Genomic DNA, 15,630 nt, shown 5'->3' with positions numbered 1-15,630 from the left:
TGTAAATCTTTACGGGAGTAGAAAGCCTCATCTTTCTCCCGCGGAGCGGCTGGTAGTTTCGAACCGCTGACCTTAAGGTTCGCAGCCCGATTCGAACCTGCAAAAGCTTTTGAGGATCAGAAGAAAAGTCAAACATGGACAAAGTCTATAAATTAGGTCTCTCTTCACTCCCAGTCTCAAACTCAATGTAGCAGGCATATCCAGTTAGAGTTTGTTTATACACAGGCTAAGTAAGTGTTCATATAAAAAGTAAAATAAATGAGGCAACAGAGTGTGATGTAGCTGTTAAAGAATTAAACATAATCTTAGCTTTCACTGCAGAAGCACTAAGCCTAGTGTATGGAAGGGAACCCTTCCAATAGGAGGGTGTTGTTAGGTGCCAGTGAGTCAGTTCCGACTCACAGTGACCCTATGACCTGTAGGTCAGCTCAGACCATATCTGGAATATGATGAGTTCATAAGCATACTATTTATAAAAGGACTCTAAACAACCCAAAATAAAATAGTAACCAGTATAGGAAAAGAATGCTATAAAAACTAGAAGTCTGTTTCAGTAAGATACTTTCTCCAAATATGTCAATCTAAATAGGTGCAAAAAGAAAAAAAGCATATACATATATATGAAGAAAAATTAATGCTGGTAAACATTTGATGATATTTAACGTATATCTCTAGTAAAATATTTGTTTTGTTTTTTAAAAAAGGATGCTTAACAATTTAGAATATATTTAGAAGAGGAAACTAGCACAACAGTGGGATGCCCCAACAATTAGACAACCAAAAATGGTGATTTTTGCAGTTCAAATGCCTTTGCAGTCTGGCACATTAATCCACGAGTTTACCAGGAGCTAAATAACAGGATAAAGCCAGGAGTGCCCTAGCACCTACAAGGCTCTCAAAGAAGTCAGGTGGGATACCATAGGGGCTATTCCAGCATCTGTGCTTTATGTCTGTTTCCATCTCCAGGATGTTTCAACTCCATGTTCTTGAATGTAATATTCTAAAATGGATATATTATGTTGATAATTTTTGACTTATAAAAATAAGTCATTTTCATATACTTCAAACTGTATGGTCCAAGGTTGCCCAGGTCACCATGAAAAATCAATGCATAAGTATTTTATAAGTACCCTCCCTGCTGATGTGGCGCTATGGGAGAAAGCACTGGACCACAAAGTTGGTTTGAACCGTAAGGTCGGCGGTTCAAACTTACCAGCTGCTCCCTAGAAAGCCTATACAGGGTTGTTATGAGTCGGAACTAACTCGATGGCACTTACCAACAACTCCCTGCACATGGAGGTTGGACAAGAAGACAGGTACTGGTTTTCTCTGTAAAACCACACTCATTATCTAGTATCAATCTCTAAATAACATGCACAAACCCATAGTCTAAAATATACATAGTTTACGATTCATATTTTTATAATTATTATTTTTCCAAAGGTATGCCAACCAGTTTATGAATTTTCAATACTGTCAGTAGAATTAAGTTAAGTACAAAATTTGATAACCTTAGATAAAAATCTGTGTGGATTTATGTCATGTGATTTACGTCACTCAGTTATTTGGAGGGGGAAGATAAAAAGATGAATATAAATAACAATCTGCTCAGTCTAAAAGTTACAGCCCTCCAAGCAAGCTTTCTTCAACTTTAAATAATAAATACTACTTCCTTATTTGTTTCTCTGCTATGCATGGAGTCGTTCTGCTGTGCATGGAGTCGCTATGAGTCGGTTCCGACTCGATGGCACCTGACAACAACAACAACTTCCTTATTTGTGTAAAGAACAGATAAAATTTCAAATGACAAAATAAGTTTCTAATCAATATTACATGTAATGTGATGAGGTAACTTGGATAAACACTCAGCTTCCTACCACAGTCCAACAGAAGAGCAAAGTAAAATAGTGCTTATTGGATTCGACACTGTGGCACAAATGACGAATGCCTTCAAGGGGTCCTATACCATATCACATTTCCATCATCTGATATTACATTAAATGATAATTAATGCCACTGCAAAAAGCTCTGGTGATGCACTGGGTTACCCATTGGGACTGCTAATCTCAAAGTGAGCAGTTCAAATTCACCAGCTGTTCTCCAGGAGAAAGATGAGGCTTCCTGCTACCGTAAAGATTTATAGCCTCAGAAACCCTATGTAAGGTCGAACCTTATGAGTTGGAACTGACTTGATGGCACACACCACCAAAGGAACACAATAAGATTACAACCCAGGAGACAAGGCAAAAGGCTCACTTGTTTGAACTACCTAAAATGTCTTCTTTGCTTCTTGGGGCAACTGAAATTGCTCTTGGATTTGCAAGTACCAGATGGAGGCCTGGAGAACGCCTCGTTTATTTTCAGAAGATGAAAAAATGATACATGCTGTTCAGTGAAGATCATCAGATACATGTTCCTACTCTGCTGAGTGAAATCAAAGAACGCAAGTTCCTTAATAATCTCCGTTCTGTCTCTAATGAACGAGGTGGACTCTTTTCATAAAGCTCCACTCTGAATGAATTCTCAAGAAGAACTCAAAGATTCCATCTAGAATTTTGATCTAAATTTCTATTTAGAGTCAAAATGTTTATTCCAAAGCACTAAACCATAAGGTCGGTTTGAACTATAAGTCACTCCCCAGAAATGCTATACAAAATCTGTATGAGTCGGAACTGTCTCCGTGGTACTTAACAACAACAAGCTTGATTATGTTTAATTAGCCTTGGGTGAACAGGAGGGCCCACTGCAAATCAGTGCCTACCTGAACTGTAGCTGTCGGTTGATGACTGAGAAATGGAACGAGACAGAGAGCGACGTCCAATTTTGGTGGGACGTTTGTTGAATTCTTGCTTCTGGTCAGCAAATTGGATCTGCTAAGAAAAATAATCCCAGTTATAAACAGGAAAATAACCTTCACTTTGAAACAGCAATTTAACACTTAACATTATAGGTTCTTCCCTTCTCCATTTGATCTGCTTATACTAGACCATATTTGGAATGCAAAGACTGGAGCAAAGAATGACTTCTCATAGAAACTTACTATGTTTCTATCACATTGAAATCCTTGATTTACTATGATATGTTTTTTAGAACAAAATTGTGACTCTCTCCTTCCCCCCACCCCTCAAAAAGCGAGTGAGATGATTTGGTTACAATAAATTTTTAGAAACTGAGTCACATCCAATTACAAGTTACCATACTTTCCACACTTTCGCTGGAAACTGAAGGTGCAAAGACTTTCAGATGACCTAATCCAACCGTGGTATTTTTAGTTGAGAAAATAAGAGGCAAAGAGAGATAAAATGACTTGCCTTAAGTTTTCAAGATACTTGTTATGGAAATGCTATAGTACAATTTAAAAAAAAATGGTTTTGTATTCAGACAGAACTTTCTGGAACTGCATTCAAATGCTGGCTATGCCACTCATTAGCTGTGTTGTGTTGGTCAAGATGCTTCTGTGAGCCTCATTTTTCCACATATGCAATAGACTTCATGTGCTTACTTCACCGGTTTTAGAGAGGGTTACATGAGACAATGTACAGAAGTGGAAACAGAGCAGGAATTTAAAAAGTCCACTCTATTCCTCCTCACCCCTGCAGTTCAGTGTTCTTTCAGTTCTTGCAAGTAGCCAAAAAGCTTTCTAAAAATGTGTTCGCGTTCTGCTACTACAAGTGCGCACGTTACTCATTGCCGCTGAGTTGACTTTGACTCACAGTGACCGTACAGGATAGAGTAGAAGTACCCCACAGGGTGTCCATGACTGGAAATCGCTGCGGAAGCAGACTGTCTCATTTTCCTCTCTTGGAGTGGCTGGTGGGTTCAAACTGACAATCTTTTAGTTAGCAGTCAATTGCTTAGCTACTGCACCATCAGGGCTCCTTCAGTAGTAAATATAGTAAAGATCAATTAATTTATTTTTTAATATTTGGAATCATAAAGCACTTATAAGTCATAGGCTGGTCATGTGCACTAACTTTAATATGGTAGATGTGGAAATGGCATTTTGCACAACATCTAAAAGCAACTTTCTTACGTAGTTTCTCTTGCACTGTGAGAGGTTCTAGCTGGTACTTGACAGTACTTTATAAATCAAAGTTCATATCATTTATTCAACACATTTTTTCTTTTGCCTTAATTGAATGCTTGTGGAGATTAGTTTTCTGGCACGGAGGTGGATCTACTGAAGAGAACCAAAGGTCTCACAATTGATGCTACTTTTAAAGAAAAAAAAGTGGGCCCTTGATGGGCAGAACATAGGCACAACATACCAGAATGAAATGATAATTACATTTCCTGCCGTTTAGGTAGCCATCAATTGCTTTGAGTATTGAGACTAATGCCCAATTGAATAAGTGTAGTAGTGCTGCTTAGAGGAATTCATAGCTCTAACAACAAAGCCTGCACAGTGCTTTAGAGTCTGCAAATTGTTTTCAAAAATAGGAAGAGTCATTGGTTTAGAAGCTCTTGGTATTAGTGGCTCTTGGCAAAATGAAAAATGGCCAAACTGATCCTTTTGCTAAAGTAGCAACGGATTCCAAAAGGATAAACAGCTCTATGTACTGCTATACTGCTCTCGGAGCCCCATCACACTGAGTATAACTGCCTACCTCCTTGTGGAGTCCTAGTGTGGCGCTGTAGGACAAGCACTTGATAATAGGTTGGTTTGAACTGCAAGGTCAGCGGCTCAAGCTCACCCATAGCGACCCTCTAGAGGGTTTCCAAGGAGTGGCTGGTAAGCTTGAACTACCAACCTTGCAGTTCAAACTAACTTTTCAGTCTAGCTCATTAACCCATAGTGCCACACCAGGACTCCACCAGAGCTCCTTAGGTGCCTTCAAACTCTTGCTTCACTGCAGGTCTAGAGGTGGGCCAGGGCCTCGAAATCCCCATCAAAACTGGTTTTTCTACCCACAGGTCTGGTTTCCCCATACCAGTTCCTGTTTCTTTGCACATTGAGAAGTTACGAAATGAGACCAAAATAGAGAAAAAGTGATGAAATGATCTTGTCTATTTTATTTGCTTAATTCCTTCCTAGAGTACATTATCCAGTAAGAGCACCCTAAGTTTCAGGCCCAACAAGATGACTGCTTCAGTTCCCTTCTAGGACCAGAGCCCCTTTTCCAGAGTTCATTCTCTGTTACCACTGCAGAGGAAAACTTCCGAGACAGTCAGACTAACTAGGTCCAGCGCCCTTTAGAGCCCTCACTGGTTGACAGAGTGGTCTTTGGAGATGGCATGGAGAGAGGAAGGTAAGGTCTAGGGGGCAGGTACTGTTAGATGCCACAGAGAAGAGCATTCCAGTGACTGACACATAGGTCTAGACTAGAAAGAAAGGCAGATGGAGACAGAAGGGGACCAGGAAAATGCAGCGGGCTCAGGGGCCTAGTGATCATAGGGAAGGTGGCGAACAGGGGCAAGAGAAAGAGAAGAGCAGAGGTCAATGACTTCTATGGTCACAGAGAAGGAGCTAGGAAGTGAAACCATCTGAATGATAACAAGATATAAAGACAATTGCTGGAATGCAGGGGAGAACAAGCTCTCTGAGGTAAGGGTGTCAACTTGACTTTCAGCAACAGCCAGTTATTAGCCTTTGGTCTCCCCTTTAATCCAAACTTCTTAAAATGAGAAATCCTGCTGCTTCCTACATTTCCAACAGTACGCCTCACTCTGTATTTCAAGGCAACATGTCTCAAAAATGATTGCTCCATCTTTCTTCTTCCTACCTTCCAATCACCACTTTCTTCTGCTCACTTTTCTATTTGTGTCAATGATGCGGTTTCCTCAGTCAACCAGATATATAAAAAAACAACCTTCAGTTGTTAGACTCCTCACTTTTCCCTGGTCCCCAGAACAATTGTTTTTTAGCACCCACCCCCCACCCCACCCCCAGCACACACCTCGCATTATCCCTCCCTGTCCATTTCACCACCTCTTTCCAGGATGATCTTGACGATGTAGCATATACATACTCTGTCCTCCAGGTGAACTGGATAACTTTTGCCATTTCTGAAGGGACACAGCAGACAGCTGAAGACACTGGCCTTGGACTATAACATCTTGGGTTAAATCATCATTTTCAGTGTTCTAATAATAGACAGCTCACAGCTTTGATGCCAGGGCTTTACAACTATACATACGTGACCTGCTTTAATAAATGGTGGCTCTCACTCTTGTCATTACTATGCTGGTATCCTGTCCTTCTCCCCTCAAGGCCTTGTTGTTGTTAAGTGCCATTGAGTTGGTTCCAACCACAATGACCCTGTGTAAGGTTTCTGAGGCTGTAAATCTCTAAGGGTGCAGAAAACATCATCTTTCTCCTGTGGAGCTGCTGGTGGATTCGAACTGCCGATCATGCTGTTAATAGCCCAACGCGTAACTTTCTACACCACTGTACTTCAAGGCTTTAGCTCGGACTCTTTTCTCAAAATGGAATGTATTCATTTTTGCCTTCACCTCTATCATCTTCACTTACTCAAACTGTGGTTCAAATAATATTTCTGTCATGAGGCCTGATCTGACCAAAAAAAAAGGACTCTCCCTTTCCAGTAATATTCTTTTTTGGTTGATCTCTTTTTTGGTTGATCACTATTTACACACTTCCTTACATTATAGTAATTGTATACATGTGCCACCCCCTCAATAGAATCCAGGCTTTTACGGGCTTGCCCAGCTTGGATTTGATTGGCATATGGTGGTTACGTGCCATGGAGTCAGTTCTGATTTATAGCAACCCTATATACGGTTTCCAAGGCTATAAAATTTTATAGGAGCAGAAAGCCTCATCTTTTTCCTATGTAACAGGTGGTAGTTGTCAAACTTCTGGCCTTGAGGTTAGCAGCCTGACTTGTAGCCACTAACTACACTGCCAGAGGCCCTTGTCTGGCATACAGTAAGAGCTTAAAAACTGCCAATTAACCTTCACATTGTTGTACTCCAGGGGCAATCTGTATCACCAATGATGTCAATTTCTTTATGTCCATTTTATGGGACTTAGACTATTTTCCATTGAAAGGGGCTGTGATTTATCTGATAGTGAGTCTTTAATAGGGTTTTCATCCTTAATTATAATATTCTTTCTGTAGGAATATATAATCCACTTTCCATTCCTTGACCTGCATCAATTATGATGCATTATGATGTATATCATAATGAGGCTTTTAGGAACAAATCCAGACCAAAAGTCGGCTTTACTGTCAAAATGGAGTCGAATCCTAAGAATTCGTCAGCGATCAGCAAATGACTGCACTACTGATGCTCCTGTTTGTGTTCTCTGCATGATTTATTAAGTAAATAGAAGATTACTGCCATGTGGTCATGTTGAAACATGACTTTAAAAAAACAAATCCAGAATGGGAATAAAAGAATAAACACAAATAAAGCATATCACGTTGACAGAATAATTAAATGTTAACTTTTGATGTGACTTTTTAAAATTTTTAAATGTTTTCTTAGTGGTGTTGTTGTGTGGCCCAACTCATAAAACCCCCTATACACAACAGAACAAAACACAGCTGGTCCTGTGTCATCCTCATAATTGTTGTTAAACTTGAGCTCACTGCTGCTGCCATTGTGCCAACTCATCTTGTTGGGGTCTCCCTCTTTTTCGGTGACCCTCCATTTTACCAAGCATGATGTCCTTCTCTAGGAACTGGTCCCTCCTGATAATATGTCTGAAGTATGAAAGACCAAGTCTCGCCATCATGGCTTCTAAGGAATTGTACTTCTTACAACACAAATTTGTTCTGACAGTTCATGGCACTTTTAATATTCTTCTCCAACACCATTCACTCAAATGCATCAATTCTTATATGGTCTTGCTTATTCAGGCCAATTTTCACATGCATATGAGGGTTATTAAAAATACCATGGCTTGGGTCACCTTAGTGACTTTAGGGCTAGGGTGCACCTTAGTCCTCAAACTGATATCTTTATCACTTTAAAGAGGTCTTGTGCAGCAGATTTGCCTAAATGCAGTATGTTTGGTTTCTACACTGCTGCTTACATGAGTGTTGGTTGTGGATCCAAGTAAAATGAAATCTTTGACAACTTCAAATCTTTGTTTGTTTGTCATGGTGTTATTTACTGGCCTAGTGGTGAGAATTTTTGTTTTCTTTACATTGATGTGCAATTCATATCACAATCTATGGGCTTTGATCTTCACCAATAAGTATTTTAAGTCCTCTTCACTTTCAGCAAGTAAGGTTGTATCATCTGTATATCAAAGGTTGTTAGTAAGTCTTCTTCCAATCCTGATGCCACATTATTCATCATATAACCCAGTTTATCTGATTATTTGCTCAGCATACTTAAGTAGCTAAGATTGAATGTTGTTGTTGTTGTTAAGTGCTGTTGAGTTGGTTCCGACCCATAGCAACCCTAAACAGGGTTTCTGAGGCTGTAAATCTTTACGGGAGCAGAAAGCCTCATCTTTCTACCACGGAGCAGCTGGTAGTTTCGAACTGCTGACCTTGCGGTTCTCAGCCCGATTCGTAACCACTATACTACCAGAGCTCCTTTAAGATTGAATAAGTAGAGTGAAAGAGTACCACCCTGGTGTATACCTTTCTTGATTTAAAACCATCTAGTATTCTTTTGTTCTGTTTGAACAACTGTTTCTTGCTGTATGTACAGGTTCCTCATAAGCACAATCAAGTATTCTGGAATACTTACTCCTCACAATGTTATCCATAGCTTGTCATGATCCACATAGTTGAAAGTCTTCACATAATCAGTAAAGCACAAGTAAACATCTTTTTGATATTTTCTGCTTTCAGTCAAGATCCATCTGATGTCAGCAATGATAGCCCTAGTTCCACATCCTCTTCTCAATCTGGCTTGAATTGCTGGCAAATGTACTGCTGCACCTATTTTTGAGTTATCTTCAGTAACATTTTATTTGTATGTGATATTAATGATATTGTTTGATGATTGCTGCATATTGTTTGATGTTAAGTCACCTCTCTTTGGTTGGCCACGTAGCTGTCTTCCGAATTTCTTGGCATAGATGAGTGAGTGCCTCCAGTGCTGCATCAGTTTGCTGAAAGATTTCAGTTTGTAGTCCATCAATTCCTGGATCCTTGCTCTTTGCCAATGCCTTCGGTGCAGCTTGAACTTCATCATTGCCATCAATTCTTGATTATATGCTACCTCTTGAAAGTCGAACATCTACCATTTCTTTTTGGTACAGTGACTTTGTATATACATTCCATCATCTTTTGATGCTTTTGGCATCATCCAGTATTCTCCCCCATGGAATCCTTCAATATTCCTAGTTGAGGCTTTAATTTTTTATGCAGTCTTTCAACTTGAGAAATGCTGAACGTGTTCTTCCCTTTTTGGTTTTCCAACTCGAAGTCTTTGCACATTTCATTATAATACCTGACTTTGAAATTTTCATTCTAGCTCTTTTATCTCCTCATTTCTTCCATTTGTTTTAGCATTTCTACACTGGAGAGAAAGTTTCGAGTCTCTTCTGACATCCATTTTGTTTTTTCTTTCTTTCCTGTATTATAAATGACCTTTTGCTTTCTTCCTGCATGATGTTCTTGATGTCATCCACAGCTCTTCTGGTTTTCGGTCATTAGTGCCTAATGTATCAAATCTGTTCTTGAGATGGTCTCTAAATTCAGGTGGGATATATTCAAGGTCATATTTTGGCTCTCATGGACTTGTTTTAATTTTCTTCAGCTTCAGTCTGAGCTTGCATATGTGTAATTGATGGTCTGTTCCACAGTGAGCCCCTAGCCTTTTTCAATTGATGATATGGAGCTTTCTTACCATCTCTTCCCACAGATGGAGTCAATTTGATTCCTGTTTATTCCATCTGGTGGGGTCCACAGAAAGGTTCAACCTTTCATGCTGTTTAAAAAAGGTATTTGCAATGAGTCATTGGTTTTGCAAAATTCTATCATGTGATCTCCAGCATCATTTCTATATCCAAGGCCATATTTTCCAACTACTGACCCTTGCTTTTTGTTTCCAATATTCACGTTCCAGCCACCAGCGATTATCAATACATAGTTTTCTTTAAAGTTTTAATTGTGAATTGAGTGATAGTTTGCAATTACCAATACATCTTGATTGCATATTTGATCAATTTCAGACTGAAGAAGTTGGTAGAATTTTTCTATTTTATCCTTACTGGCTTTAGCGATTGGTGAGTCAATTTGAATAATAGTGGTATTAACTAGTCTTCCTTGTAGGTATATGGTTATTATCCTATCATAGACAGCATTGTACTTGAAGGCAAATCTTGATATGTTATTTTTAATGATAAATGTGATGCCATTCTTCTTCAATTTGTTGTTCTTGGCATAGTAAACCATACGACTGTCAGATTCAAAACGGCCAATTCCAGTCCATTTCAGCTCAGTAATACTAGGATATTATTGATCTTTATGCATTCCATTCATTTTTGACAACTTCAATTTCCCTAGATTCATACTTTGTACATTTTATGTTCGGAAAATTAATGGATGTTTGCAGCTGTTTATACTCATTTTGAATTGTACCTCATCAGTAAATTAAGGTCCTGAAGGTTTTACTCCATTTGTGTCATCACGGTCAACTCTACTTTGAGGAGGCAGCTCTTCTCCAGTTATATTTTTTGAGTGCCTTCCAACCTGAGGGGCTCACCTTACTGCACAGTATCTGACAATGTTTTGCTGCTATTCATTAGGTTTACAGTGGCTTAACATTCAGAAGTAGGCTACCGCTCCATCTTCCTAGTCTGTGTTAGTCTGCGAGCTCAGCTGAAACCTGTCCACTATGGGTTTTTTTTAAAATACTGGTAGCATAGCTTCCAGCATCACAGCAACACACAAGCCACCACAGTGTGACAAATTGACACATTTGTGGTTTCTTAGTGTAGGTTTTAAACGAAATAGACCTCACTTAAGGAGCTCTGGTACTGTAGTGGTTATGAGTCGGGCTGCTAATCTCAAGGTCAGCTGTTCGAAACTACCAGCGGTTCCACAGGAGAAAGCTGAGGCTTTCTGCTCCCATAAAGATTTACACAGCCTCAGAAACCCTGTACAGGGTCGCTATGAGCTGGAACTGACTCCACGGCACACCACCACCAGACATCACTTGAAAACCAGCCTCATTACAACTTTTGGTCATGATTCTGAAGCCGGAGCTATTGAATTTGAGATTTGAAGGTCTATTAATGGACCAGGACCATACTAAGTCCGGAGTCTTGATGTGGCGCTGCAGGATAATACACTGGACCACAAGGTCAGTTTGACTAAAAGGTCGGCGGTTCAAACTCACCAGCAGCTCCTTGGAAACTCAATACAGGGTTGCTATGGGTTGGAACCAATTCAAAGGCACTTAACAACAAAATACTAGGTTTACGTACTAGACGTAAACTTGTTTCCAGTATAATGAAATCTTACCGTGGGTACATCTTGCTCTATAACTGCAGCAAAGGCAGGGCCCAGGCCACTGCACATGATACAGAACTCACCATGGAGGTGAGCAGTTAGAAACTGTCACAAGTTACACAGGCTGTCCTAGCTCCTACAGCTTTCAGCTTTACTCAAAATGACAGTGTGAAGAGCTCAGAAAAATCTCATTTTCACACAGGGATGAAAAACTCAAAGTTCTATATGCCAGTAGTTTTCCTGCCAATGGTGATTTGACAGTGTTGTCATCATCCATGAGAGTATGCCACAGGACCAGGAACCAGACGAAGTGTATGCTCAGAGTCAGAAGGAAAATATTATTTCCAGGGGTCAAAGCCAAAAAGCACCAGGCAGTGGTGAGGGAGTAACTATAATGGCAGAGCAGTTTAAACAAAAAGTGCTAAGTCTGGAACATCGAGAGTCCATTCATGAAGCACATTCAGGCATATGCTCCGCCCTCCAATCCTGGCCTGTCACTAACTGTTTTATTAGACTTTGGCAAGGCCCCTAATTACTCTGTCCTTCTGTTTCCTTATTACAAAATGAGAGGAAGGGAGGGGAAGAAAGGACTGTGAAAGGTTAAAACTGTTCCTTTCCAGTTCTGGCATTCAGTAGTTCTAATCCAGTTAGCTTCTCTTGTTGCTGTATGTTCTCTTATTGTTGTATGTTCTGTTCTATGTTTTCATATTGTTGTATGTTCTCTTACATGTTGTACCATCTAGTTGGTTCAGATTCATAAGTGACCCTATATGTACAACAGAATAAAACACTCCGCAGTCTTGTTCCACCCTCACAGTCACTACTCCTGAGCCACTTAAAGTTATAGCTTATATAACTTTATATAAGAGGCTAAGGTTCCTACTAACTACCTGAGTTCAAAGTTCAATCTGGTCAGTTATAAGCCTGGCAGGAAGTACAAGGCCTCAAATCTACCCTTGTGTCTTCAAACTTGAAATGCCAGCATTACCTCAGCAACTTGAGTTGTTAAGTCCTCCTCACTTATGCCACAACCTAAACATCAGCCAGCCTACCTTTCAGTTCTTTGTGATCCTATGGAGTAAAAACCTAACTTCACCCAAAGAATTTGGTCTTTGTTTTAGCTCCTGAGAGATAACCTCTAAAACCTTGTAATTTCCCAGTAATTGAAATGTCCTTGACGAGGCCTAAGGGTCTGTGCTAATTAGAAATCTCTAGTGTGAAGGCTGGCTGGGCCAGAAAGACCTACAGAAAAAGCTACAGCTTGGTCAGGGTAAGAGGACATTATTCAATCAAATCACACTTGTGTAATTATATCATGTCTATGAAATCCCAATAAAAGCTCTGGGAACCTATGCTCCATGGATTCTTGGTTGGTGAAACCATCTATGCACATGGGAGGATGGTTGTTGTTAGGTGCCACCAAGTTGGCTCCGACTCAGTGACCCTATATGCACAACAGAATGAAACATCGGAGGCTAGAGTGTCGCTTTTCAAAACATTGAAAGTATGAAGCTGTCAAAGATTTCATTTTGCTTGAATCCACAATTCAAGCTCATGGAAATAGCAGTCAAGAAATCAAATGGCACATTGTATTGGCAAATTTGCTACAAAGTTCTCTTTAAAGTGTTAAAGAGCAAAGATGTCACTTCTTGGACTAAGGTGTGCCTGACCCAAATCACTGTATTTTTTCATTGCCTCATATGGATGTGGAAGTTGGACAATGAATAAGGAAGACCCTAGAAGAATCAATGCTTTTGATTTATAGTGTTGGAAAAGAATATTGAAATATTGTTCCAGAAGAACAAACAAATCTGTGTTGAAAGAGTGCAAAAAAAAAAATTAGTGCAGCCAGAATGGTCCTTAGAAGCAAGAATGGCAAGACTTAGTCTCTTGCACTTTGGACCTGTTATTAGAAGGGAGCAGTCTCTGGAGACAGACATCATGTTTGGTAAATTGAAAAACAGGAAGGCTTTCCCCCATATACAAGAGGACTTCAAAAAATTCATGGAAAATGGCATTCAAAGATAATGGTAAATTCCCACAAACTTTTTGAACAAGCCCGGGATGTGTTACTCCTATAATTAATTCTCTATTTTCACACTGAGGGAGTCCTGATGGTATAGTGGCTAAATGCCCAGTTGCTAACTGAAGGACCAATAGTTTAAACCCACCAGCCACTCCAGGGGAGAAAGATTGGCAGTCTGCTTCTGTAAAGATTATAAGCAATAGGTTTGGTTTGGGGTTTATTTCCGCACTAGAACTGGTGTGGAAATATAGGACAGGCATTTGCAGGGTTAAAGGAAGGGAGAAGGAACCAGACATGAGTAAGAATTGTTAAAACTACAAATAGAAACAGCACTATAACAAAATTATGCCTAGTGTAGCTAAGTATACCTCCTTGCCAATGACTAATCCAATCAGCGTTCCTCAGAACGGCAATTAAGCAATAGAGCAACTAGAGATCACTATAGCAGGCAAGCGGCCACCTTCCCCACACCCTGCTAAATCCTCTAGAATCTGGGAGTGGAGTGTGGACTTAAATCCTCAATTTCCCTGACACAGCTAACAGTGTTCCACTTAGATCAGGGTTCAGATTGCTGTAGAGTTAGCAGCAGCTCTGGCTAAACTTGTCCTCAAAGAGGGGTTATGTTGAAACTCAACAACTTCTTATGCTGTTCAACCCCAAGTCAGAGTGGAAAGGAATTTGCATTTTATCTTGGAGTTGGAACATAATACTATTTAATAAATGTAGACTGTGAATGTCTCACTATATTCTTTCTTTTTAAAAAAACAACAACAATCTTTTACTGTTTTAGGTGAAAGTTTACACAATAAATTAGGTTCCCCTTTAACAATGTTTATACAAATTGTTCTGTGCCATGGGTTACAATGTGCCAGCATTCTCCTTATTGCTATCCTACTCATTCTGTTTTCATAGATCTGTCGTCCCTCACCTCCTTGTCTTCTCATTTTGTTTTTGGCTAAAGTATGGAACACTTGGTCTCATCCCATGGAGCTTCAAAAAGTTTGTGGAAAAATTCCATTACCTTTTAATTCCATTTTTCCATGAACTTTTTAAACTATAAAGCCCTCTTATATAGTTAATTGTTTAAGGGAGCATATTATCCACAGATGGATCTGTTTACTTTATAAGGCAATCTATTAATTGGCTGAAAGGTGAACTGTGTAGATATCACTTCAACTCCAAGTTAAACAGGTATTTTAAAATGATAGTCCTAGGGGGGTTCCCTAATCTGGTCTTTTGTGGGAATTTGAGTTTTGCTCTGCATTTTCTCCTACTCTAGCTGAGACCTTCTCTGGTGTCCCTGGGTAGAATGGTTGGTAGCACTGGCTGGTTACCAGCTAGTTCTTTTGGTCTCAGATTAGAAAACGCTGGGGAGTATATAGGCTGCTAGTCTCATGGACTAGTTTCTGCTTTGAACCTTTGATTTCCTTCATTCTCTTTTGCTCCATATAGTTGTTGTTGTTGTTAAGTACCATGGAGTAGGTTCTGACTCATAGTGACCCTGCACAGGGCTTCCGAGGCTGTAAATCTTTACGGGAGCAGAACGCCTCATCTTTCTCCCATGGAACAGCTGGTAGTTTCGAACTGCCAACCTTGAAGTTAGCAGCCCGATTTGTAACCATTATGCTACCAGAGCTCCTTTGTTCCATACTGTAGAGATGACTAATTTCATCTTAGATGGACATTTTTAAGATTTTAAGACCCCACACACTACTGACCAAACCAGGATGTAGAACATTATCTTTGTGAACTATGCTATGTCAATTGACTAAGCTGTTCCCCAGAATATCCATATTTGTGCCTATTCAAAAAAAAGGTAACCCAGAGAAATATGGAAATCATTGAACGATATTATTAGTATCACATCCAAGTAAAATTTTGCTGAAGAGAATTAAAAAGCACTTGCAGCAGTGACAGAGAACTGCCTTAAATTCAAGCCCGATTCGGAAGTGGCTGTGGAGTGAGGGATATCACAGCTAACATCAGGTGGATCTTGGCTAAAAGCTGAGAATACCAGAATGATGCTAACTTGTGCTCTATTGACTATTCAAAGAAATCCAGGAATCTGACTATGTGGATCATAACATACTATGGATAACATTATGAAGAATGAGTATTCCAGAACATTTAATTGTGCTTATGAGGAACCTGTACATAGACCAAGAAGCAGTGTTTAGAATGGAACAAGGGGATACTGAATGGTTGAAAATCAGAAAAGGT

General features: G+C 39.7%; 1 protein-coding gene across 1 annotated transcript in view; it reads right to left on the bottom strand.

The window, feature by feature from the left end:
• The window catches only part of AHCYL2 (adenosylhomocysteinase-like 2), a 191,217-nt gene that overhangs the window by 43,315 nt on the left and 132,272 nt on the right, over nt 1-15,630 (bottom strand). Inside the window, exon 2 of the mRNA XM_006861125.1 lies at nt 2,762-2,873. Coding sequence (XP_006861187.1) covers nt 2,762-2,873 — 112 coding nt within the window. The remainder of the gene's footprint in view (nt 1-2,761; nt 2,874-15,630) is intronic.

The sequence above is a fragment of the Chrysochloris asiatica genome, unplaced genomic scaffold, assembly GCF_000296735.1.
Source record: "Chrysochloris asiatica unplaced genomic scaffold, ChrAsi1.0 scaffold00041, whole genome shotgun sequence".
NCBI lineage: Eukaryota > Metazoa > Chordata > Mammalia > Afrosoricida > Chrysochloridae > Chrysochloris > Chrysochloris asiatica.
This window is presented reverse-complemented; position numbering and strand designations above follow the sequence as displayed.